The sequence below is a fragment of the Bemisia tabaci genome, chromosome 6 (genome assembly GCF_918797505.1).
Source record: "Bemisia tabaci chromosome 6, PGI_BMITA_v3".
Lineage (NCBI taxonomy): Eukaryota > Metazoa > Arthropoda > Insecta > Hemiptera > Aleyrodidae > Bemisia > Bemisia tabaci.
The window spans coordinates 31,873,486-31,895,399 of record NC_092798.1 but is presented as its reverse complement, the minus strand read 5'-3'; the positions used below and the strand labels follow the sequence as shown (position 1 = coordinate 31,895,399).

Genomic DNA, 21,914 nt, shown 5'->3' with positions numbered 1-21,914 from the left:
GATCGAGTCGATGGGAGAGGTCGGACACAATTCGGAAACTTTAAACGCTTATAACTCCGTTTATACACAACTTTGAGATTTTAAAAGTGGTTTCATTGGTTTTCTCGTGAAATATTCTTTCAGATGGACTCCTTGATATTAAAATTGTGACGAAAAAACATGGAAATTTGCAGTTATAGTCAAAAATTTCATGTCCGACTTCTCTGATTAACTCGAACCACTGTGCGGCGGGGATGCGGGGTCGCGGGCATGAGTCAAGTTGTCGGGAGTCGTATCGGCGGTTGAAATTCCATCCTTTCTTATGTCCTAGTCCTCGTTAAGGTCCCTGCCACTCCCTGGTGCTGCTGCAAGGCGCTAGCGTGAAAATAAACACATTATTCCTCGCGCAGTGTGTGGCCGATCTCAACAGCCGCACGCTCGATATAGTAGGGCGGATTAGAGGAAAAAGTTCCCAGAATCGTGCATTTCTGGAAGAAAGCATGAAACTTTCAGGATATCATCTTTACCTATACATGTAGAAGGTTCAATTTCGCAAGTGCGCCCAAAATTTCGAGATCATGAGAGGCGGGGGGGGGGGGGGGAGGTCCTGAATTCGCTATGTTTTGCCAAATTTTCGCGACGAGTCATTGTTATAACGCCGTTAAAAATGTAAAGTGCGATCAAAACTTAGGTTTACGTCATTAGTAGGTTCTCTCGAACCGAAGAAAAACAGCACTGGAAAAAAAAACACATTGGATCTAGAGTCCAGACTCTTAAAACCATCGAAAAGAAAAAATACTCTTGATTCAATCAGATTTAAGCTTAAATCAAGAACCAAGCCTCTTAATTTGAGCGGATTTCCTTTTGATTTAAGCTAGATTCTGATTGATTCAAGAGTCCTTTTTCTTGAGTCCATGTTTTCAAGAGTCTGGACTCTAGATCCAATGTGTTTTTTTTTCCAAAGCGTCTTGCCGGCAATTTTTTACGCAGGAAAATATTCAATTCTCATTATCTCTTGCACCTACGAATTACCCTAGACATTTGAACTTCAACTAAAAAAAAAAATTTATTTCGCAGCTTTTCAAACCAGAGTTTACCGAGAAAGTCGTGTTATTGCAAAGGAACTTTGACAACGCCTGAAGGTTCATACGGCGTTTTTCCTTAGCACGGCAGAGGGGTGCAGTTGGTGCACGAGCCCACACCAAATAAGTTTACGCGCTTCTGGACTGCGGCTAAGAATCGTCTGACGTCACTTTTACATTCTATGTAAATGCGAGAAGCAAGATGGCGGATCTTCTGTCGCGGTCTAAAGGTGCGCAAACTTATTTTGCGTGGACTTTATGAGCTCGCGAAGAATGCAAGTATGGGACATACTTGAGGCCATACGGCACGCACAGTGCGGTCTCTGATAGGATCTGTGGATTAAAGCTTCGGCTTGCCCGTTGGTGAGATTGAGAGATAAGTGCTACTCGCAATTAATAAAATCCCTTTTACAGACAAGTTAACCGCAAGGTGGCGCTGCTCCAATTCACGGCGGCGTCAACTACCACTCCCTCGAGTCGATTGCTTAGTGAGCTATTTGCGATGGCGTATATGACGTCAGCAAAACCTTTTTATGCTCAGAAGGAAAATTAATAACCGAGGAAGATAGGGCAAAGATACAATATGAATCGATTAGCCTTGTGATACAGAATTTTGGATTTCTCTAAAACCTTAAAAAAATATGTGTGAGCATGTATCTTTCGTTTCTTCCCTACCCACGCTGCCATGCTCAAGAAAAACGCTGTATGAGTCTTCAAACGTTGCTACGTTACTTTCGACTAAGAACGAATTTACTGGGAAAAATCTGAATATTTTTCAGAGACAGAGATATGAGAATGCTTAAAATCGTTCATTGTCTGTTGGTCCATTCTCTGACTTCTCCAGGTTTTTAATGACTTTTCGAAAGCTTGTCATCCTGTCAAAACGTGCGAAACTACAGCTTGCTGCATGTGGTTGGAATATTCTGCTGTGCTAAGGAAAAGCGCCGTATGAGCCTTCAGACGTTGCCAAATTTCCTTTGAAAAATTTCTGATTTTCAAGAAAATTTGTGCATATTTCTCTTCAAATTTCTCAGATAAGTTTGCTCGTAATTTGATCTAAAACATGGTGTCTACTTTTCTTGGCAAAGCTCATTCCCTGATTATTCCCTGATTTTCCTTGATTTTCAGGAGCTCATTCCCTAGGAAAACCAAAGTTTTCTCCCACTTCCCGGGATTTTCTCGGGGAAAAGAATATAATTTTCCAGCGTTTTAGATGTGAATATCGATTTTAATTAATCTTACAGCCATTTCTTTGGCGCACGTCAGATTAGACCGCCAAATTTGAGAACGAAATGATCCTTTGGTGGTTGGAGAAGAGATGACCGGTTTCTGGAACAGATTCCCTGATTTTTCCCCGATTTTCCCGGTAAATTTTCATTCCCTGATGAATCCCGGTTTTTTTAAAAAACTAGACACCACGATCTAAAAAGTCTAAAAAGTTCAAGAAAAAATATTGATAATTTTCCTCAAAAATAAACATGTTATCAGAGGAAACTTTGCAACGTCTGAAGGCTCATACGGCGTTCTTCCTTAGCACGGCGATATTCTCCTGTGAGCGTGGCACGCGTCCGTCGTCGGGTCGGGACTCTTAGCGAGGCAGTCGGGTCGTGGTCGGGCGAGTTGAAAATAATCATGTAAGACAAGAGATGTGAGGTGGAGGGGGGCGCGGGGGCGGGTTCAGGTGAGTAATGAAGGGCGACAAGCGGGAAGCGGGCCGGTCAGCTGTAGTTGGCCCCTGCTGGCCGGTCACCAGTGCGCTTCGCTCCGAGCGCAATTGGCCGAGCCGCCTCGCCTGGCCGCTGCTTTAGCCCCGCCAAGATTGATTGGTCCGCCGGGATCCCCGCCACCGCACCGCCACCTCGTCGCACTCCAATTTTCAATCCGCCGCCGGATCCCGAGAGGATCCTTTAAGGACCTTCCCTCTCTGTAGCCCTTTCCGAGTGGGACAAAGTGTAAATCCCACTTTTTAAGGTGATTAGGAACCACATTAAATTCCCCGCAACCCTCATTAAAATATTACAAAACCCTGAACCCATAGTCTACAAAAAAATAGCAATCTTTTTCTCACACAACAAAATCCAACTGTAAATACCATCTATCCCTTTCTCATTTCCATTCTCATTTTCTCTCTCCTACTTTTTCCTGGAATCTGGATATATGATTTCCACGGCTCTGTCCTAGGTTGGCAAAATAAGTCGTTCCAGTTGAGCCTCTGTGAACGTGAAAATAACCAGGCCTTCAACTGACCATCAAAAAACCCCAATACAAGAAAATCTATATCATATCATAAAACCTCATTACTATCCCTTTATCTCCTACAGAATACTAATATAAATCCCTAGACCTGACACCTACCCTTACCCTTTCATCCCAGCTTTAATTAAAAACTACATTTCTTTCCAATTTCAGATTCCTTCCAAGGCCGCAGTATCCCCCGGATATAAAACCCAAAACAACATACAACATACAAAAAAAAAACAAAAAAGTAGTGATTAGGACCGACCGTGGTTAAACTCACATGCTTTGCATAGCAATGATTAACTAAAAGACCCTTACACATTTTAAGAGTTTGGAAAAAAGAAAAAGAAAGAGAAATTAAAAGGTGGTCAATGCATTTCAATCCACCGCCGGATTCCTCGAGGGTCCTTTAAGGACCTTACTTCCCTTTCAGTTTTCCTTTTAGAGTGAAACAAAGCGTAAATCCCCCGTTTTGAAGGTGATTAGGATCGGTCGTGGTTGAACTGAAATGCTCTGTTAGAGTGTCAAGTTTTTTTTATTTTGGGAAATCCTGATTTTTCTTGATTTTTGACTGCTAAATCCTGATTTCATAATTTTTCCAAATCCTGATTTTTGCGGAAAAAAATAAAATGGCTGCATAAGCGTATGCGAAATCATAAAAAAATCCGATCGGACTGCCGACTTTTCTCAAATTCTGATTTTTCGACCGATTTTTCCTCAAATCCTGATGAAATCGAGATTAATTCCTGGTTGATCTCAAATCCTGATAGATTCGAGAAAATCCTGATGCTAGACACCCTGTGTATAGCAACGATTGACTAAAAGATCCTTACACATTTTAAGCGCCGTTTTGACGGATATTATTATGTCTCGTTAATGGACAAGACTCAGTCATGAAGACACGATTCTGCAACGAGCATGCGAGCATGACTAGTCCATCGGAGATTTTTCAAATGCAGTCTTCTGTCACACGGCGCACAGTGGATCGTCGAGTCAATCGGAGAGGACGGACATGAAATTTTTCACTAAAACTGCAAATTATGACGTCTCTTTCGTCACATTTTAAATTTCAAGGGGTGGTTTTGGGAGAAAATTTCATGAGAAAACCAAAAAAACCACTTTTAGAACCTCAAAGTTTTGTAATAAACGGAGTTATAAGCGCTTAAAGTTTTCAAATTTGGTCCGACCTCTCTTATTAACTCGATCCACTGTGCGGCGAGCAGCCCATGTGATTAAATGGTTGGGTTTTTGTAAGGACAGGACCCAGTGAACGGAATGCGAGTAGGAACGAAATCAAATCAAAGGAAGTCAACATGGATCAGGGACCAGGGACAAAAGGATACAGGGCTGAAAAGCTGCCGGGGCAGAGGTATAGAAAAATAAACAGCAAGCTCCACAAAGTAAAAAAGTCGCCGGAAAGGTTTAAAAAATGAGAACAAAACACGAGACCACGTCGAGAAGCATGTTGTTGCGCCTCGAGGCCTGAGGCAGCGACCGACATCTAACTTTACCACCTCTCATATCAAGTAATTTACTCTATCTATCAGTTATCCGCCTCCTTTTTTCCCTCTTTCGATAGCGAAACTACGAGGCCGCAAATTTCAGATTGCGGCGTTGCGGAGGTCGCACACTGGTAAAAAAAACCTCTTGGTTCAAGAGTGCAGTTTCTTGTCGTCGGATTTAAGAGTCTGGACTCTTGTTTCGATGCAAAATCTGCTTGAATCAATGCAAAATCCACTTGAAACAAAAGTTCAAGACTCTTAAATCCGGCGACAAGAAACTGCACTCTTAAGTCAATGCAATGGGGCATTGGTCCAAGAGGTTTTTTTACCAGTGCGAGGCACAGTTTACTTTTTTTTGGGGAATGATTTATCATTATTGCACTATCTCTACTTTCTGACAAAAATAACATATCGGCCAAACTGAGCCATACGTTATGCATATAGATCCAGGAGCTCTGTGTAATTATGTGATTTAGGGCTGAGGATGCACTTGATGTCCGAAATTTACATCCAATGAAACAATTATGACGACTAGCGTGTAAAGGCAAGACTTTCTCCTTCAATTGAATTTATTTAATTAACACGCAAAATGCGATACCTCAATTAATAAATATTTCCTTCGAGATTGTAGCGTAATAATTGATGCGTTCAGGGGAAAAAAATGGAAAAAGCGCGAGATGCGTTCCGCATTTACCACACTAATCAATTAACGAGACTCAACGCGACGTGATGCAACGCAGGGTTCAGATGACGAGGCGGTGGATGCACGGCTAAAATAGGCCACTATTCGTGCTCGTAGACTGTCCGTGTTGCATACACGTGGAAAATAAGGCGCTTCATTCCTGTCTCACAATCAGACCTACATCCTACATCCGACAGCGATCCTATTTGGACGTCGCGCCACAATTGGTCTATTGAGTTAAGTCATAGAATCAATCTTCTAGATTCGCTGAAAATAATAAAGCTGTCAAGATAGTAAATATTTACCGTCAATATTGACGGAGTTATCGCCTTCCGAAAACGAGAGATATGGAGTCGTAGAGGGCTGCATTTGTTCGACCCGTTCTTATTTTGTAAAAAAATAGATGCGGTGCAGGTGTCGGTGCTTATGTTTGGGTCACTACTAACATGGGTCATTTTGACCTTAAGCTCGTTATTTTGTTGTACCGTTTTAGTGGAATCGATCCAGAAATATATGCTTTTCAATATTTCTCACAAAAACCTTTAGAAACATGATCTCATTAGGTTTTTATCCATGGTTCAGAATGACCCTTATTTAAGATACATAGTATTTGCAGGTTTTCGACGGAATACAAGTAATTTATTTGTTGGTTGAATAATTTGAATATCTTCCTATCAATAATTTTTTTTTATTCTAGGATTATCTAGAAACTTTATCTCAAAAACTCCTTAAGATCCCTGACAAGAATGGTGGTGGTCTCAAAGCGAATCCCAGAACGGGAACCTTCATTACTCACTATTGAGGTTCCCATTGATTAAGACGGACATGATTCTTCGTCCGAACTATTTATAATGTATGATCCTCCTTCATTTTTCACCATAAGTTTCTCTAGTATTTGGTTTGGTATTGTACGAAAGAGAAATCCGATGAATAAATGTGAATTTTCGATTTATACAACAGAGAAAACTGGAATGCGTGACGACCTCGACTTCTGGAGATGGTAAATGGAAAGATGAATTAACGCAAATGCGTGCAAAGTGACGAATCAGTGATAAATAAAATCAGCCTTACCTTCTAAGAACTTTTATTTCATTTTCTAAGGAGTCTTCTTTCCCTTTAAGAGCTTTTTTGTCGATTATTTTAACAGCGTACATCTGGCCTGGCTTGTCCTTGCTTTCCGCCAAGCGCACTTCTGAGAATGCTCCCCTACACAGAAAAACAAAAAACCATTCATGTATAAAACGTTGGACATGGGTTCAGAGAGTGTGAATAAAATCATACGAACATAAATGATTATCATAAACAAACTTTTGTGGGAGTGCGTAAATATTACACTGAACTTACAGCTATTCTGCCGTGCTAAGAAAAAACGCCGCATAAACCTCCACGCGTTGCCAAAATTCCTTTGATAATATACAAATTTCATGGTAAACTTTTGGTCATTTTTCTTCTAATTTTTCAGATTATTTTGTTCACACTTTCACCTAAGGTTCCTGAAAATCTCAAGAAAAAATATTGATTAATTTCCTTGAAAATGAACGTTTCATCGAAGAAAATTTGGCAACTCTCGAATGTTCATACGATGTTCTTTCTTAGCACGATAGTATTGGAGTCCGGTGGTACGAAATTGGGGGCAGTATTTCCGTGGCTCATCACGTTTCCCGCTCGAATGTGGAAAAGCATGTGCGGGGGATGAAAAGGGGAAAGGCAGATGCAAAGTATCCGAAGTATTTTCTCGCCTCGTTTCCCGATTCGAGCGTTATAGCTTGATTGTGTGGCGTGTGAAGTAAAAATGGAGAATACGGCTCGCCCTCGCCCGAGAAAACGGAAGAGGCAGAGGAGCTTTCTGGGACGGAAGTTCTTGGCGGCTGGAGAACTTTTCCGGCTAACTTTTAAGAGAGTGCAAATGTGATGGTCCCAGTTCGAAAGCACACATTTTTTCTCGCCTCTCCGTTCGAGGTTGTCTAGTTTCAAGTCTTTCAACGTACTGTACCGTCCGAGCATCATTCTCACAATGCACATTTGCACACACAGTTAAAAATTCCCGTGCGTGGCATGGTCACTTGGGATTACTTTGAGTTACATTTTTCGGTCAGATCAACAAAGGGGACTTGGTTGATCGACCAAATGTTTACAAACTGATTGCAATGGACGCACGAGTCGTTAGACAGTAGGTTGGAATGTTTCAGGCAACGTGCGTTAAAAATCCAGAAAATTGGAAATCTCAATAATACAGAGCTCAAATCGTGCTCAAACGAGGTTTTTCCTCTGTATTGAGATTTTCAGTTTTCTAAATTTTTAGCGCACGTTGGCTAAACATTAAACAATTCCAACCTACTGACCAAATTTTTTATTGAATCGACCGAAGTCGAAGGTTACGCTGAGACATCTGGAGGTGAGAAAGTGTCCAGCGGGCCGATTATTGAAATTGATAGACGAAGCTATTGACAAAGAAGACAAAAAGGATATGGAGGGATCCGATTGGTAGAAGCTGGTGGTTGCAATAGACAAAGGAGGTAGGTAATAGACTAACGAACAACCCACGAGACACCCTTTAGGTAATCCATCATTTCTCCCTTAGTATCAAGGAACCACCCATTTCAACCAATAGGATTGCTCCGTATTCCCTATGTATTCTTCGTCTATTGCTTTGTCTATCAATTTCAAGAATCAGCTTTCTCTCGTCGTCACTCAGAGGTTGCGACTTGAGAGAGAAAGAGAGAGTGGCAACCGTATTGGACAATCACTAAGCAATCTAGGTTCGATCCTAGTGGCTCGCGTCTAGGAGGTCGCAAAGTTTAAACCCAAATATTTGGTTAGAGAGAAGATCATAAGAAAATCCATAAAATGGATCTCCTTAGAGTAAAAAGTTGTTCCGGGTGCTGGGTTAGTTCTTATTCGGGTGGGCTGCAAGCAGAGAAAGCAACTTCGTCAACACTGTCACGTTGCGCGTCACGGATGCCCGATGGGAATGAGGCATCATCCACCATCCACCATCCAACATCCACCATCCACCATCCACCTGCCACTTTATCGCCGACCCATCCGCCCTCCCGCGCGATTTCCCAACTCTCCGACTTTGGCCCTCGCCTCTCGGCGCACAGTGGATTGAGTCGATTAGAGAGGTCGAACATGAAATTATTGGATAAAGCTTCGAATTTAGATGTTTATTTTGTCATATTTTCAACCTTGAGGAGTGCTTTTGGAAGAAAATTTCACGAGAAAACCAATGGAACTACTTTCAGAACCTCAAAGTTTCATATAAACGGAGTTATAAACGTTTAAAGTTTCCAAATTTTGTCCGACCTCTCCTATTGACTCGATCCACTGTGCGGCGCCTGGAGGCGAACATCTCTCGCAAAAAGTTTTGCACTCTTCTTGTACAGCTATCCTCACGCTTGGCGGTGGTTTTGGTAGCACAGGGACCGACTTCACAATGAGACCATCCTTCCTCGCTTTTCTTCTGAGGAGGGGGGGAGGGGGTTTCTAAAATTTGTAAAATGATTTCCTTGTAGTTGATTTCAGCATTTACTTGATTTTTGGAACGTCGGAGCACAACAAATCGCAGGTGCGAGCTAAGGCATTTCGTTAAATATTCAAAATTCAAAATTTTACGTGGTAGATGATTCACATGACGGACGAGACAGCTAAAAATCAATTATAAATGCTAGAACGAGAAAAATAAGTAACCAAAACTAGACACCTTTAATAAGAAAATTGTTTAATTACATCAAGTTCGCCTCTCTTGATCTTCGTTGTCACGGCAGTGGAGACAAAGAGCAACGCCTGCGGCAATGCGTGGCTAGAAAAGCGGCAACTACGCCGCGGGCGCTAATATTCCGTTTTTCACTCGATTCCGACGGTTAATACAAGAAAATAATACGTAAGATTTTTCTAATGAAATTACGCAAAATGAGCGTCTGAAAAGCGATCTTTGAGTCCGTCTCCGTATCATTATTCCGTTTGAACACACTACTTAGTTCTAGGAGCTCCTGAACTGGGGCCCGGAGCTCGGCAATTTCTCACTCACGGTCACGGTCTCTTTCAGTGGCGTGGCGTGCTTTGCGATATATCGATTGTTATGTCATTTGAAACTAGTGAAAAGGATCGATAAACAGGGTGTTCGCAGCGAACACCTGAACAATCGATTCTTTACCGTAGGTTTTAATGGCATAACAATCGATATATCGCAATTCACGCCGCGCCACTGGTCTCTTTGCTAGGCGCGTCGCCGTCACTAACGGCCATCTCAGTAACTGAAGTCTCAGTACTTTACATTCAACCCAACATTCTATACAGAGAGTATACCATCATCAGAGACACATGCACCTGTATAGCTGTAGCTAAGAGAATAAAATAACCTTACTAGTAATTTTGGAAAAAGAAGATACGAGTACTTACATTCTCGACAAACATAGTAAGAGATCTATCTATATATGTCGAAGGCAGTTAGTCAAATCAGGCACTTGATCAAATGCCCAGGCCGTTGTTCAAATTTTGACAGTTTTGGAATTCTATTTTACGGCGAGGAGTTCACGGGTTTTCGATATTTTGGGGAAAATAACTCTTCCAATCCTCGAACTCTCATTGTTCCTTCCTTTACACGCCTTTAGTACATTTAAATGCTGACATTTTAAAAAGTAGGGTAAAAAATCAAAATTTCAATCTAAGTAAAATATTTGACTATTTGCCGAGGCATTTGGCAAGATGCCTGATTTGACTCTTTGCCCTCTACATTTAAAAGAAAATCGGTTCTGATATTTAACGCTAGGCCTGCGATAATGTTGGGGTTTTAAAATTTGTAGAATACGATTTAGGCAATTGAGCTGTTTCGTTCCCCTAACACCCATCCTGTGATTTTGGCCTTCTTCTGCAGTTATAAAACTACTTTGTTTAATTTCTATTTTTCTGCGTCTAAACTACGTTATAGGTCAACGAGAAATTCGGATTTCTTTCCTCACTCAAAAAATGATACTTAATTAAAATTTCCTCCGACATTGCAGCGTCAAAATTATTTTTTGCACTTTAAAAGATGAATCAAAATTCGAAAAAACGAGAGGTGCGTTACATTTCCACACTGGCCAACTCCATCAATGCACTCGCAAAAATTATAGAATAGCGGTGGCGCCCCCTGCGCGGAAAAATTTCTTGCTGCGAGTCGTTGAAGATTCACTTTAATAATACACCTCAACCTCGCGGCACTGCATCCTAATTTTTTGCCTATCGATTGATGGGCGATGGGCATGATGGAGAGAGGTGGAGGGCAGAGGGGAAGAAAAAGCCTGCGGTGCCGGAGACAAACCGGTCGTCGTTGTCGCTGTAGTCGTCGGGCGTCGGGCGAGTTCCGGTTGGGAGACTGGGAGAAGAGCTTTGTCGTGTTGTGCGGTCTGCATTTACCATGCAAATAGGCACCTTCCAGCGGGAAACATCCACGTGTCTGATGTACCTCTAACCTCTCGCCAGCTTCCCCCCCCCCCCCTCCGGGAGATCCTCGGAGAGATCAAGAGGGAGAATAACTTGGCTCCGTCGGTTTCTTACCACCGGCGACCGGCAGATAGGACTTCAAAATTCTTCCCGTTTTTCGTATTAATCAATCGATGCCGAATCCAGGTGGAATTGGGCAAATGCGCTGGTCACAGAATCGTGTTTTAATATTTGGTTCTTGTAGATCAGCTAAAAATAATCAGGTCTGTCCAAACAGTAACTTTCTACGTTCAATACCAACCGATATATTGCCCTTTGAAAAGTCGGGTTTTTGACGTCATCCACCGCGGTAATGACACCCTTGGATTCTTCCACCTTGCTTTCATCCGAGTTTCACGATGTGCAACCAGTGCAAAATGTGCGTCACGCCGACTGATGAAAGCAAGGTGGAAGAAACGAAGGGTGGCACCACCGCAGTGGATGACGTCAAAAACTCGAGATTTGAGGTGCGATATCTCGGTTACTATTGAACGTCGAAAGATGCTGTTTGAACAGATCTTATTAATTTTAGCTGATCTACAAAAATCAAGCATCAGACCACGATTCTGTGACCAGTGCATCGACCCTTTGACCCGAGGCTCGCTAAAAACACATTCCCTGCGGGTTGTAACTAGGAGGGCGTTGCATACAAGCTTTAGATCTCTCCAAATACATATCATTTAAAAAATCAGACAACAAATTGAAAAAAAAAGTCGAGGGGTGACACAGCCGAATATGGGAGATACGTAATTAGGTCCCGTTTTTCAACCTTTCACCCGAATCTGAGCGACATCTCGTTGACAGCATAGAGCGGAGCATTGCGAGTTCACACCGCGCCGTGTGTCATCGCGCCTTCAGTTTTGCAGATATGCAACATGGACATCCATCAAGCACAAATAGTTGTATCTCTGCGCCGTCATTAATGCGCGTCCTTTCCCTTGCTCTATTCTTCCATTTTGTGTTGGTTCCGTTCCTCTTATTTGTAGTGGTTCTTCAAGGGTCTCGTGAGCAACATTGCAAGATAAGAGAGACGTATTCGGGCCTCGTTTAAAAACTTTTCGTGCGAATGAAAAAGCGGCAATATGCCAATACGTTACCAAAAAGGTGAACATTTCAAAAAACGTATTTCTTACCTTCGAAAACATAAAAACCACATTGATGATACTTCAAAATTTTCAAAAATCAATGGATTTAAATACGGATAAATTTGACGCGACTTTAAACTTAGCGTATAAAAAAAGTTTTGGCCATCTAATGGTTGAAAAGGGGTCTGCGTATATTCACGGTTATACTTTTGTTACGAAAGTTGCAGTCGTGCTCGTAAAAATTATCTCTTTAAAAACAATGCAGTCGAAGGCTGTTGCTGTTGCGGAAGTTACGCCAGAAGGAGGAGGGGCTTGGGTCACAGTAGAGAATGGTAAAAATAAATTCTCCCTTAGAATGTAGAGTTCTGACAGAATCAGGGTACAACTCACCTCTATATAGGCTTTGCTATCGCACACTTGGAATTTTTGAAAAACTTCATATTTTCCTGACGTAACTTATTATTTTTGATACTGAGGTAACTGACATTGGTGACGGCAATTTGTACAATTTTCAAAAAGCTCTCGAGAAATTGCAGATTTTTTCATCCATTTCAACGGCCACACAGTGGAACGGACCAACAGAAAAGGTCGGACATGACATTTTTGGCTAAAATTTCAAATTTATATGTTTATTTCGTTACAAATTCAATTTCCAATGGTGTTTCTAAGAGAAAATTTTACGAAATAACCAATGAAACCACTCCTCTACTTTTTTGTTTCATATTTTCGAAAATATAAGCTTTCAAAGTTTCCAGATTTTGTCCGTCTTCTCGTATTGCCTCGGTCCACCGAGGGCCACTCGAATGGCCGCACGGAAGGCGTAATCGATGGCTCGAGCAGACTACTGGTTCACAGCCGACACGTATTACGAGCTTATAATCTCCTTTATTAAGCGCTTGTATCGATACTTATCGGTTTGTTTTAGAGATAAAATTTAATTGGTGCATGACTGCATGGTGGTGGCACGCCTGATGAATTAACTTGTCAGGCGCGGCGCAGCGCTGCGTTCGCGGAATGCAGTTCGTCGCTCTTCTGACGTAATTCTCTATTTCAACATGAGCCCCGGGAAGCAAAGATTTATACGGAAAACAGGGCTCATGTGGAAATTGACATACGCCCTTAGCGTCAGCGAAGCGATAAGTTGTCTCCGAAAGAGAGGAGGCTGCGCTGGCTGTGGGCAGGGTAGCTCGCTTCCGAGCGAGACAGTGCGGATTCTACGATTCCTTTTTCCTTTAATCAATGACATTACTCTCTACAAACATTGTACCTACGTTCATTTGCCCTCTCAACGTCCGACGGGCGGTGTTTTTCACTCACTCTGCCGTGTTCAAGAGGAACGTCGTATGAACATTCGATTATTGCCATAGGACCACGCACGGAATACCAAGAAATTCGGCGTCGGCGGGCGAGGGCGACCACTGCGACCAGCGCATTGGCTCCTTCAAACCTAACAGGGATACTTCACGCATTGCGCAATGCGTGAAGTATCCCTGTTAGGTTTGTAGGCGCCGGTGCGCGGCCTGGCAGCATGCCGCGCCTTCGATAAAAGACAACGAAAGAGGCTGTTTTTTATACAGTTGCGAATCTTCAGGTTCTTGAAGTCGTGTAATCCGCAAAGGGTCTAAAATAGTCCCCCGATAGCGATGCAAAGCTTAAAATGAAAATAAACGTTTTAGATTAGGACGGCCAGGGAATTAAGCTCGGAATGTTCGATGTTGGCACCATAAGATTTTCCCGACTGCAGGAAGCTCCGCGGGGGGGGGGGGGGTTGCGGAAGGGGCGGGGGTTATGGGGATTGAGCCCGACCCCCCCCCCCCCCCCCCCCCCCCCCCAATTACGATGCCCATCGTCTTTCGCGGACACTTGAGCAAGGACAAAGCCGAGTCTTAGGAGAAGACTCACCCCATTCGCTCAAAGCTCTGAAAGGGCTCAGAGGGCGTTAATCGTTGAAACCCGTGCACAGGGTGTTCCATCAATCAGACGAGAATTGAATTACGTGACTTGCGGCTTTTACGCTAACGAATAGTGGCGAGATTATCGAGATGTAGAAGAAGCGGAAATTGTTTCGGTTGCCTTGCATTTTACAAAGGGTCCATTCTTTAAATCTTGAACGGCAAGTGACAGAATAATAAATCAATACACAACATGGTAAAAAACAGCATCCAACATGCAATTTCTAGGTAATCTTTGAATCACCGATTTAAAATTAGCAGTTAAAGATGGACTTAGGGAAAATTGAGATGAGCACGCAATAAGAGGGACAGGACACTGACACTAGCAGTGTAACATAATTTGATGATATGTTCAGTTATGCCCCGATTATCCGATCGCCGTTTATCCGACGCACGGTGGATCGGGTCAATCAGATAGGTCGGACATGAAATTTTTTACTAAAACTGCAAAAGGATGTTTAATTCGTCACATTTTAAAGATTAAGGGGTATTTCTAGCAGAAAATTTCACAAGGAAACCAATGAAACTCTTTTAAATCTTAAAGTTTTGTATAAACGGAGTCATAAACTCAATTAAAGTTTCTAAATTTCGCCGACCTCTCCCATTGACTCGATTCACTGTGCCACCGACGCTTTCGTCATCCAATGTGGTCAAAATTGAGTTTTGGTCAAAAACAAGTCAAACAACAAACTCGATGTTAAACAGATACAATAGAAAATCGGCGGGCTTGTGCTTCTTGGTCACAAACGGCATTTTCACGAACTTCTTCTTCAGTTTTTCTGTTTGTTTTGATGATTTTGACTATCCGATACTTTTTCGACATCCAACCTGGACCTCGCCACAAATCATCGGATAATCGGAGAATTACCGTAATATCATACAGCAAAGTTATATTCAGGGATAAAGAAAAAATATATGCGGCCACACATCCCAATTTACAGGGTCTTCAGCGATGAATGTAGAGGAAAGTTTTGGAAGAAAAAAAGAAAGAGAGAAAAAGAGAGACAACAATTATTACTAGGTGTTTTTAGGATGGATGTTGACAACGCACCGGAAAAATCGTATTCGAAGATGACTTTCGAGTTTTATGGAGTGGTGGGCGTCCGAACCAAGTTAAGTGATGAAATGAAACTGTTTTATCGCAGGAGGATTTAAGATGTCCATTCCAAGATGTCGAAGTCCAAAAATAAACACTTTACTCGATTAATCAAATGACGTCATGGAATATCAGAAATGCAGCCAAAAGAGACAACCGCTCTCTCATACATTAGCGTATTTCATTAAGTTAGTCCTTCTTTCAAAAATTAACAAAAAGGCTCAGAATTAGTCGACTGAAAGTAGACAGACAGGGTGCATCGATGGCAAAATTAAAGTGTCTGTATCTTGAGCTGTATACGTTTGTTACTGAGTTCATTATTTTTTCATGAATAAACGAATGCATGTATATTAAAAAAAATTAAGAAAGAATAAATTTCACAAAGCATGAACATATTTCCCTGACAACTGGAGGCGATTCATCGATTAATAAAAAATTTTACGGCAAGTTTGCAACGTAACAAAATGAGATACGAACGGTAGAAACATTTAGAAACACTTCAAATTTCAAACGAAAAGTATATAAAATAGAAATATTAGTAACTACGAGTGGAAATATTTCTACTTTTACCACCGATGCACACTTTCAAAAGTTCACGGATTCACTAAAATTCCTCATTTCTTCATTCTCTATTCTCTCTTTTGCTCAAACAAGCAAATTAATTTGTTTCTTTACTCGAGCTAAAAATTGTGAGATTTTACGAGAGCTTCAAGAGGCATGATGTATCAAAAATTACTGTACCAGTGTCCACGATGTCAAATTTTCTGAGTGAGACGGTTTTCATCCATCAAACAGACAAGCAGAATACATTAAAAATTTAGGTGTTGACGCGGACAATGATGCGGTTTTGAATTACGGATAATAATCCATCCCTGTTTAGAGGCCGACCCTTCGACGGTACAGTCGGTTCACGGGAAGAAAAAGTTGGGTTCCGTCCCATCACCGGAAACTGGGTCCGAGGGCTGACGTAATCTGCCGAACGGTTCAAAAAATGCCGTGCTCAGTCAGAAAGTCGAATAGATCGTATTCGATACATCAAACGGACGAGATAGTATCGATATCGATTGGTTCAACATGTAAACTTAGCCTCAAAAGTCAATTGACTTATCTGCGGGCACGCGTTTCTTGTGACAGAATTTTGATTCTTATGAGTATGGAATGGCGATGAAAAGTGAAATTGTCAGGAGTTTTCTCAATATTAATTTTTTCTACTTAAATCCTAAAATTTTCGTTTGAGGTTGTGTTCTATTGTTTTGAACCTAATGATACATCGAACCATTATCGAATACGATCTATGACGCGGAGAGAGCAACGGAAAGGCCGATACGAAATACACAAGAAGAAAAAAAGAAGTCCAAGTCAGGCGAATTCATACAGAGGATAGAAACAAGGGGAGAGAAGGAACAGTGGAAAAAAGGGTTCCTATGTACCCTAAGAAACGGAGTATATGCGTGGGTGTGAGGGGGTCAAGGATTGGACGAGGGAGGGAAAGCAGCATACTGTTGTGCTATGAAAAAAAGTCATATGAGCCTTTACACGTTGTCAGATTCACTATACTGAATACTGAATTTACTGGAAAAATGTTGAATATTTTTTTCGAATTTTTCAGATAATTTAGTCCGTAATTCAATCTAAAACATCCAAAAACTTCATGAAAAAACATGCATAACCTTTCTCATAAATACATATCTTTCATCCAGAGAAATTTGACAACTCTCGAATGTTCTGTTCATACGGCATCTTCCCTTAGCATGGCAGTATAGTTGGACAGTTTTAACCGGAATTAGCCTAATTACGTTGCCTAATTTTCTCTTCATTTTTTTTTTTTTTTTTTTTTAATTGCACTAACCTACTAAACGCTGTTAGACTTTCCCCTTAGATTATGAAGAATATACTCACAAAATTTCAAGTTTTTGTTGCTTGGTTTTCTGTTTGAAAAATGAAACATCAGAGGAAACAGACGACGGTTGATGTAGTAAGGCTGATTCCGATTAAATCTGTCCAATTGTGTGATTGAATTTTGGAGAGAGCAAATTTCGGCCTTGACAGACTCTCCTTCGTTTCTTCGGGACTTACATCTTGTCCAGCCCTGATCTTGAAGCGTTCGTTGAAGTTGCATGAAGTTGCAAGTTCGTTGTATTTCGCCTGTTGAGCTGTCCGCGTTGTAGCAGAGCTAGTGTGAGTGAAAGATTTGGACGGAAAGGAAGAAAAAGGCTTCACCTCACACATCAGATGCTGGTCTCTTGCGGCAAGACATTAGAGGAAGAAGATTCTGCTGTTGCAAGCGCATCCCTCAGACCCAGAAGAAGAAGATGATCAGAAGATGAGAAACAGAAGATCGAAAAAAAATCGAAAGAAAATCAAGCCAACCTAGCTGATGACGTCAGCTTTGAACTAAACATCCCCCTCAACACATGAAAGGAGACGAATTACGAAGAAAAGTATGGCTTGTGATCGCATCCCAACAAACTGCTTCGAGCGTGTCTTCACAGAGGTCAGAGGTCATGGCTACCGCTTTAGATCCGCCCACAGGTCAGAAACTGAATGGCACGATCCGACGACTCAGTTAAAAAATCGTATTTTCTAGATCCGCCCCCAGGTCAGAAACTGAATGACATGCTCCTATGACTCCCTTGCACCTGTCAAAAAATCGTATTTTTTAACATTAAGTTCTCCGGTCTGTAGCTCCAGCAATAATAAAACACATAAAGTTTTTACGTTCAATGTTAACGGGAAAATCGCCCTTCGAAGAGCACGGTAAACAACGATGTCGAACGTTATCCATCACGGTGATGCATACCATGTTTTTTTTCAACCTTGGTCTTATTCATAAGGTTCAAATCGGAAAAAGTTGTGTGGATTGTTGCACTAGCACCATTGATGAGATCAAGCTTGGAGATATCGTGGTGTGCACTACCTTCATGGATGACGTCACTCACCGCGCGTCTTTCAAAAGGGACATTTCCGTTGACACAGGACGCAGAGCTTGACGTTAAACCGGATATTGATGAATTTTCCTTTCCATAAGATTCAACGATTGAAACGCGATTCTGTGACACGCACAATTGACTAATTTGTTTTCTTTGTCTTCTTCTTTTTTCGGACAAAAAAGGGGGAAGAAATTATGCGAGCCACTCAAAGAGCCTCCCAAAAAAGAGGCTGATTTTGGCCCCTTTTTAGGTATTCGATTCGACCATCGGACCAAGGTTTAAATGGAAGCTCATAGTAACAGAAAACTCAGGAAAAAATTTCAAGATGAGTATACGAACCGTTTTCGAGTTACGGGGGGCAAAGGGGTCGCAATCTGGCCTAATTTTTCGCTGTTTTCTTGTAGAATTGATGTATCGGCGGGGTTCTTATCGTTGTTTACGCATGTGTAGCACATGGATTCCTACGTGTTTTTACACGTAGAATCGATTTTTAACGTTGCCGAATCGATATATTGATCAGTTAAATCGATTTTGAACGATTTTTAAGGAAAATCGATGCTATTTCAGGATCGAAATTGTTTATTTTCGATTCATAAATGAATAAATGCACCTGAGATGACTGAAGCACATGTAACCCTATGTATTTTGACACGGAAAATTGATTTTTAACATTGACGAGTCGATTTATCTACAGTTTGTATCGAATTTTTGCGACTTTTTACGGAAAATCGATGACTTAGCGGAATTAAAATCGGTTTGCTCCATCCGAGATCGGAGATATGTACCCAACATGATTGGAGCACATCGACTCTTACGTATTTTTATACGTGGAATCGATATATAACCTCGATAAGTCGATATATCGATCAATTGTATTGAATTGATGCGATTTTTTGCGGAAAATCGATGGTTTATCGGGATTGAGATCGGTGTCTCTCCGTCCAAGATCGGAGAAATGTAACTTCATGATTGGAGCACATCAATTCTTACGTAATTCTGCACGTAGAATCAATTTAAACGTCGACGCGTCGATATATCGATCTGACATACACAACTCTTGCGATTTTTTACGGATATTCGATGGTTCTTTTGGATTGGCATTGGAAAAATCTAACAGACATGACTGGAGCACATCGATTCGTTTGTGATTATTCTCGCAAAATCAATTTTTGAAGTCCACGAGTCGATTTATTGACTGGACGTATTGACTTCTTGTAATTATTATGGAAAATCGATTTTTTGATCAGGAATGAAATTGGTTACTTACAGTCCGAGGGTGGAGATATGCACCTAACATGGTCGGAGCACGCCGTGTCCAGGTACTTTTACACGTAGAATCATTTTTAAGGTTGACGAGTCGATTTATCGATTGCGGTCATACTCGGCCAACTCGAGGGACAGTTTATCTTCCTTCAAATATGCTGATCCGGAATTCTCATACTGTTCCATAAAAAGGTAGATGCGTGTATGTATCTCCTTCAATCATTTTAAGTGAAGTCATTCATTCACTCATTCACTCTGGTGTCAATGGATTTGGTTCCAATCACATGAAGTCAATATGACCAGTCAATAAATCGACTCGTGGACTTCAAAAATTGATTTTGCGAGAATAATCACAAACGAATCGATGTGCTCCAGTCATGTCTGTTAGATTTTTCCAATGCCAATCCAAAAGAACCATCGAATATCCGTAAAAAATCGCAAGAGTTTGTGTATGTCAGATCGATATATCGACGCGTCGACGTTTAAAATTGATTCTACGTGCAGAATTACGTAAGAATTGATGTGCTCCAATCATGAAGTTACATTTCTCCGATCTTGGACGGAGAGACACCGATCTCAATCCCGATAAACCATCGATTTTCCGCAAAAAATCGCATCAATTCAATACAATTGATCGATATATCGACTTATCGAGGTTATATATCGATTCCACGTATAAAAATACGTAAGAGTCGATGTGCTCCAATCATGTTGGGTACATATCTCCGATCTCGGATGGAGCAAACCCGATTTTAATTCCGCTAAAGTCATCGATTTTCCGTAAAAAGTCGCAAAAATTCGATACAAACTGTAGATAAATCGACTCGTCAATGTTAAAAATCAATTTTCCGTGTCAAAATACATAGGGTTACATGTGCTTCAGTCATCTCAGGTGCATTTATTCATTTATGAATCGAAAATAAACAATTTCGATCCTGAAATAGCATCGATTTTCCTTAAAAAATCGTTCAAAATCGATTTAACTGATCAATATATCGATTCGGCAACGTTAAAAATCGATTCTACGTGTAAAAACACGTAGGAATCCATGTGCTACACATGCGTAAACAACGATAAGAACCCCGCCGATACATCAATTCTACAAGAAAACAGCAAAAAATTAGGCCAGATTGCGACCCCTTTGCCCCCCCGTAACTCGAAAACGGTTCGTATACTCATCTTGAAATTTTTTCCTGAGTTTTCTGTTACTATGAGCTTCCATTTAAACCTTGGTCCGATGGTCGAATCGAATACCTAAAAAGGGGCCAAATTTTGGGAGGCTCTTTTCCTTTGCATTAGAATCGCCGAATCCAACCTGTGACGTCAGACCTGAAGCGGTCGACTGCACTGCGTGTCGAGAGGACAATGAGGCGGTTGGTTCAAGCGATAAAGTGATGATAGCTGAGCTTATGGTCGTCTCGAAAAGTGTAATAGTACAAAAGGACAACGCAGATGATGATAATGATCGAGATGACGATGATAGCGCAGGTCGAACGGTTCATTCTGCCAACACCTGCGAAGAAACAAGACGCGGCGCCTGCACACCGAACGCATGCAACAAGAGCGACAGCACTGACAAACTGACTGCGTCACTCTGCGTGGAAGACTTTATAGCCCAGGTAGCAGCGGACAGAGAGGAGACAATGAGAGGGAGTAAATAGGCTACATCCAGTGAAAAAAGGCGTAGAAGAGCGAGTGTAAACAACAGTGGCGAGTCGTGAGTGATCGATTATCGATACTTTTCCATTTGAAGCTGAGGTAAGGAATCGATAATTAAGGTGTTCGTTGCGAACACCCTATCTATCGATTCTTTTTCATAGGTTTAAATGGCAGATCAATCGATACATCGCAAAGCACACCACGCCACTGGTAAACAACCGATTCCGTGTGGTGAATATGTGCTGGAATGAGGGTCTTCTATTAATGCGCCGCCCTTCATTGTTAGATTTGATCGAAAGCAAACTTTCATCTTAAGGGGAAGAAAAACACTTACGCATTCACTCATATAAAGTAGGCCTGAGAAAGAAAACAAGGCGGCGAGGAATCGGAAGGGGAGAAAGTGATTAAAAAATTAAGCCCCCTTTGATTGACAGGGGAGTCTGAGAACCTAAATTTAATTAGAACTTTGCGCTTCTTGGAATCCGTGTTAGAAATGCGTCGTTGCCTTCGAAGCCTCGATTGGAAAGTCAAGGGACGTAATGCTCTGGAAGTGCACTTGATTAAACGATGGGAAGAAAGACATCGGGGATAAAAGATCAGAAAAAACGATTATTTCCGGTCTTCAATTCGATGGCCAAAGTGCGAAACTCCGTATCTCCATTGCAGCCTTTCAAAATTTCTGATCCTGTTTAATTAGTTCAGAGAGAAACAAGCAAACTTAGTAACTTGAAATTTTTTTCAAATGCTCATCACTGGGAAAAAAAACCACATTGAATCTAGAGTCCAGACTCTTAAAAACATTGACATGAAGAAATACTCTTGATCCAATCGGATTTTTGCTTAAATCAAGAACCAAGCTTCTTAATATGAGCGGATTTCCTTTTGGTTTAAGCAAAAATCCGATTGAATCAAGAGTATTTTTTCTTGTCAATGTTTTCAAGAGTCTGGACACTAGATCCAATGTGTTTTTTTTCCAGTGATTA

The 21,914-nt window shown here is 41.4% G+C and overlaps 1 protein-coding gene across 1 annotated transcript in view; it reads right to left on the bottom strand.

Moving 5' to 3' along the window:
* The window catches only part of LOC109043989 (calcium/calmodulin-dependent protein kinase type 1), a 241,963-nt gene that overhangs the window by 41,542 nt on the left and 178,507 nt on the right, over positions 1-21,914 (bottom strand). Inside the window, 1 exon segment of the mRNA XM_019061422.2 lies at positions 6,555-6,689. Coding sequence (XP_018916967.1) covers positions 6,555-6,689 — 135 coding nt within the window.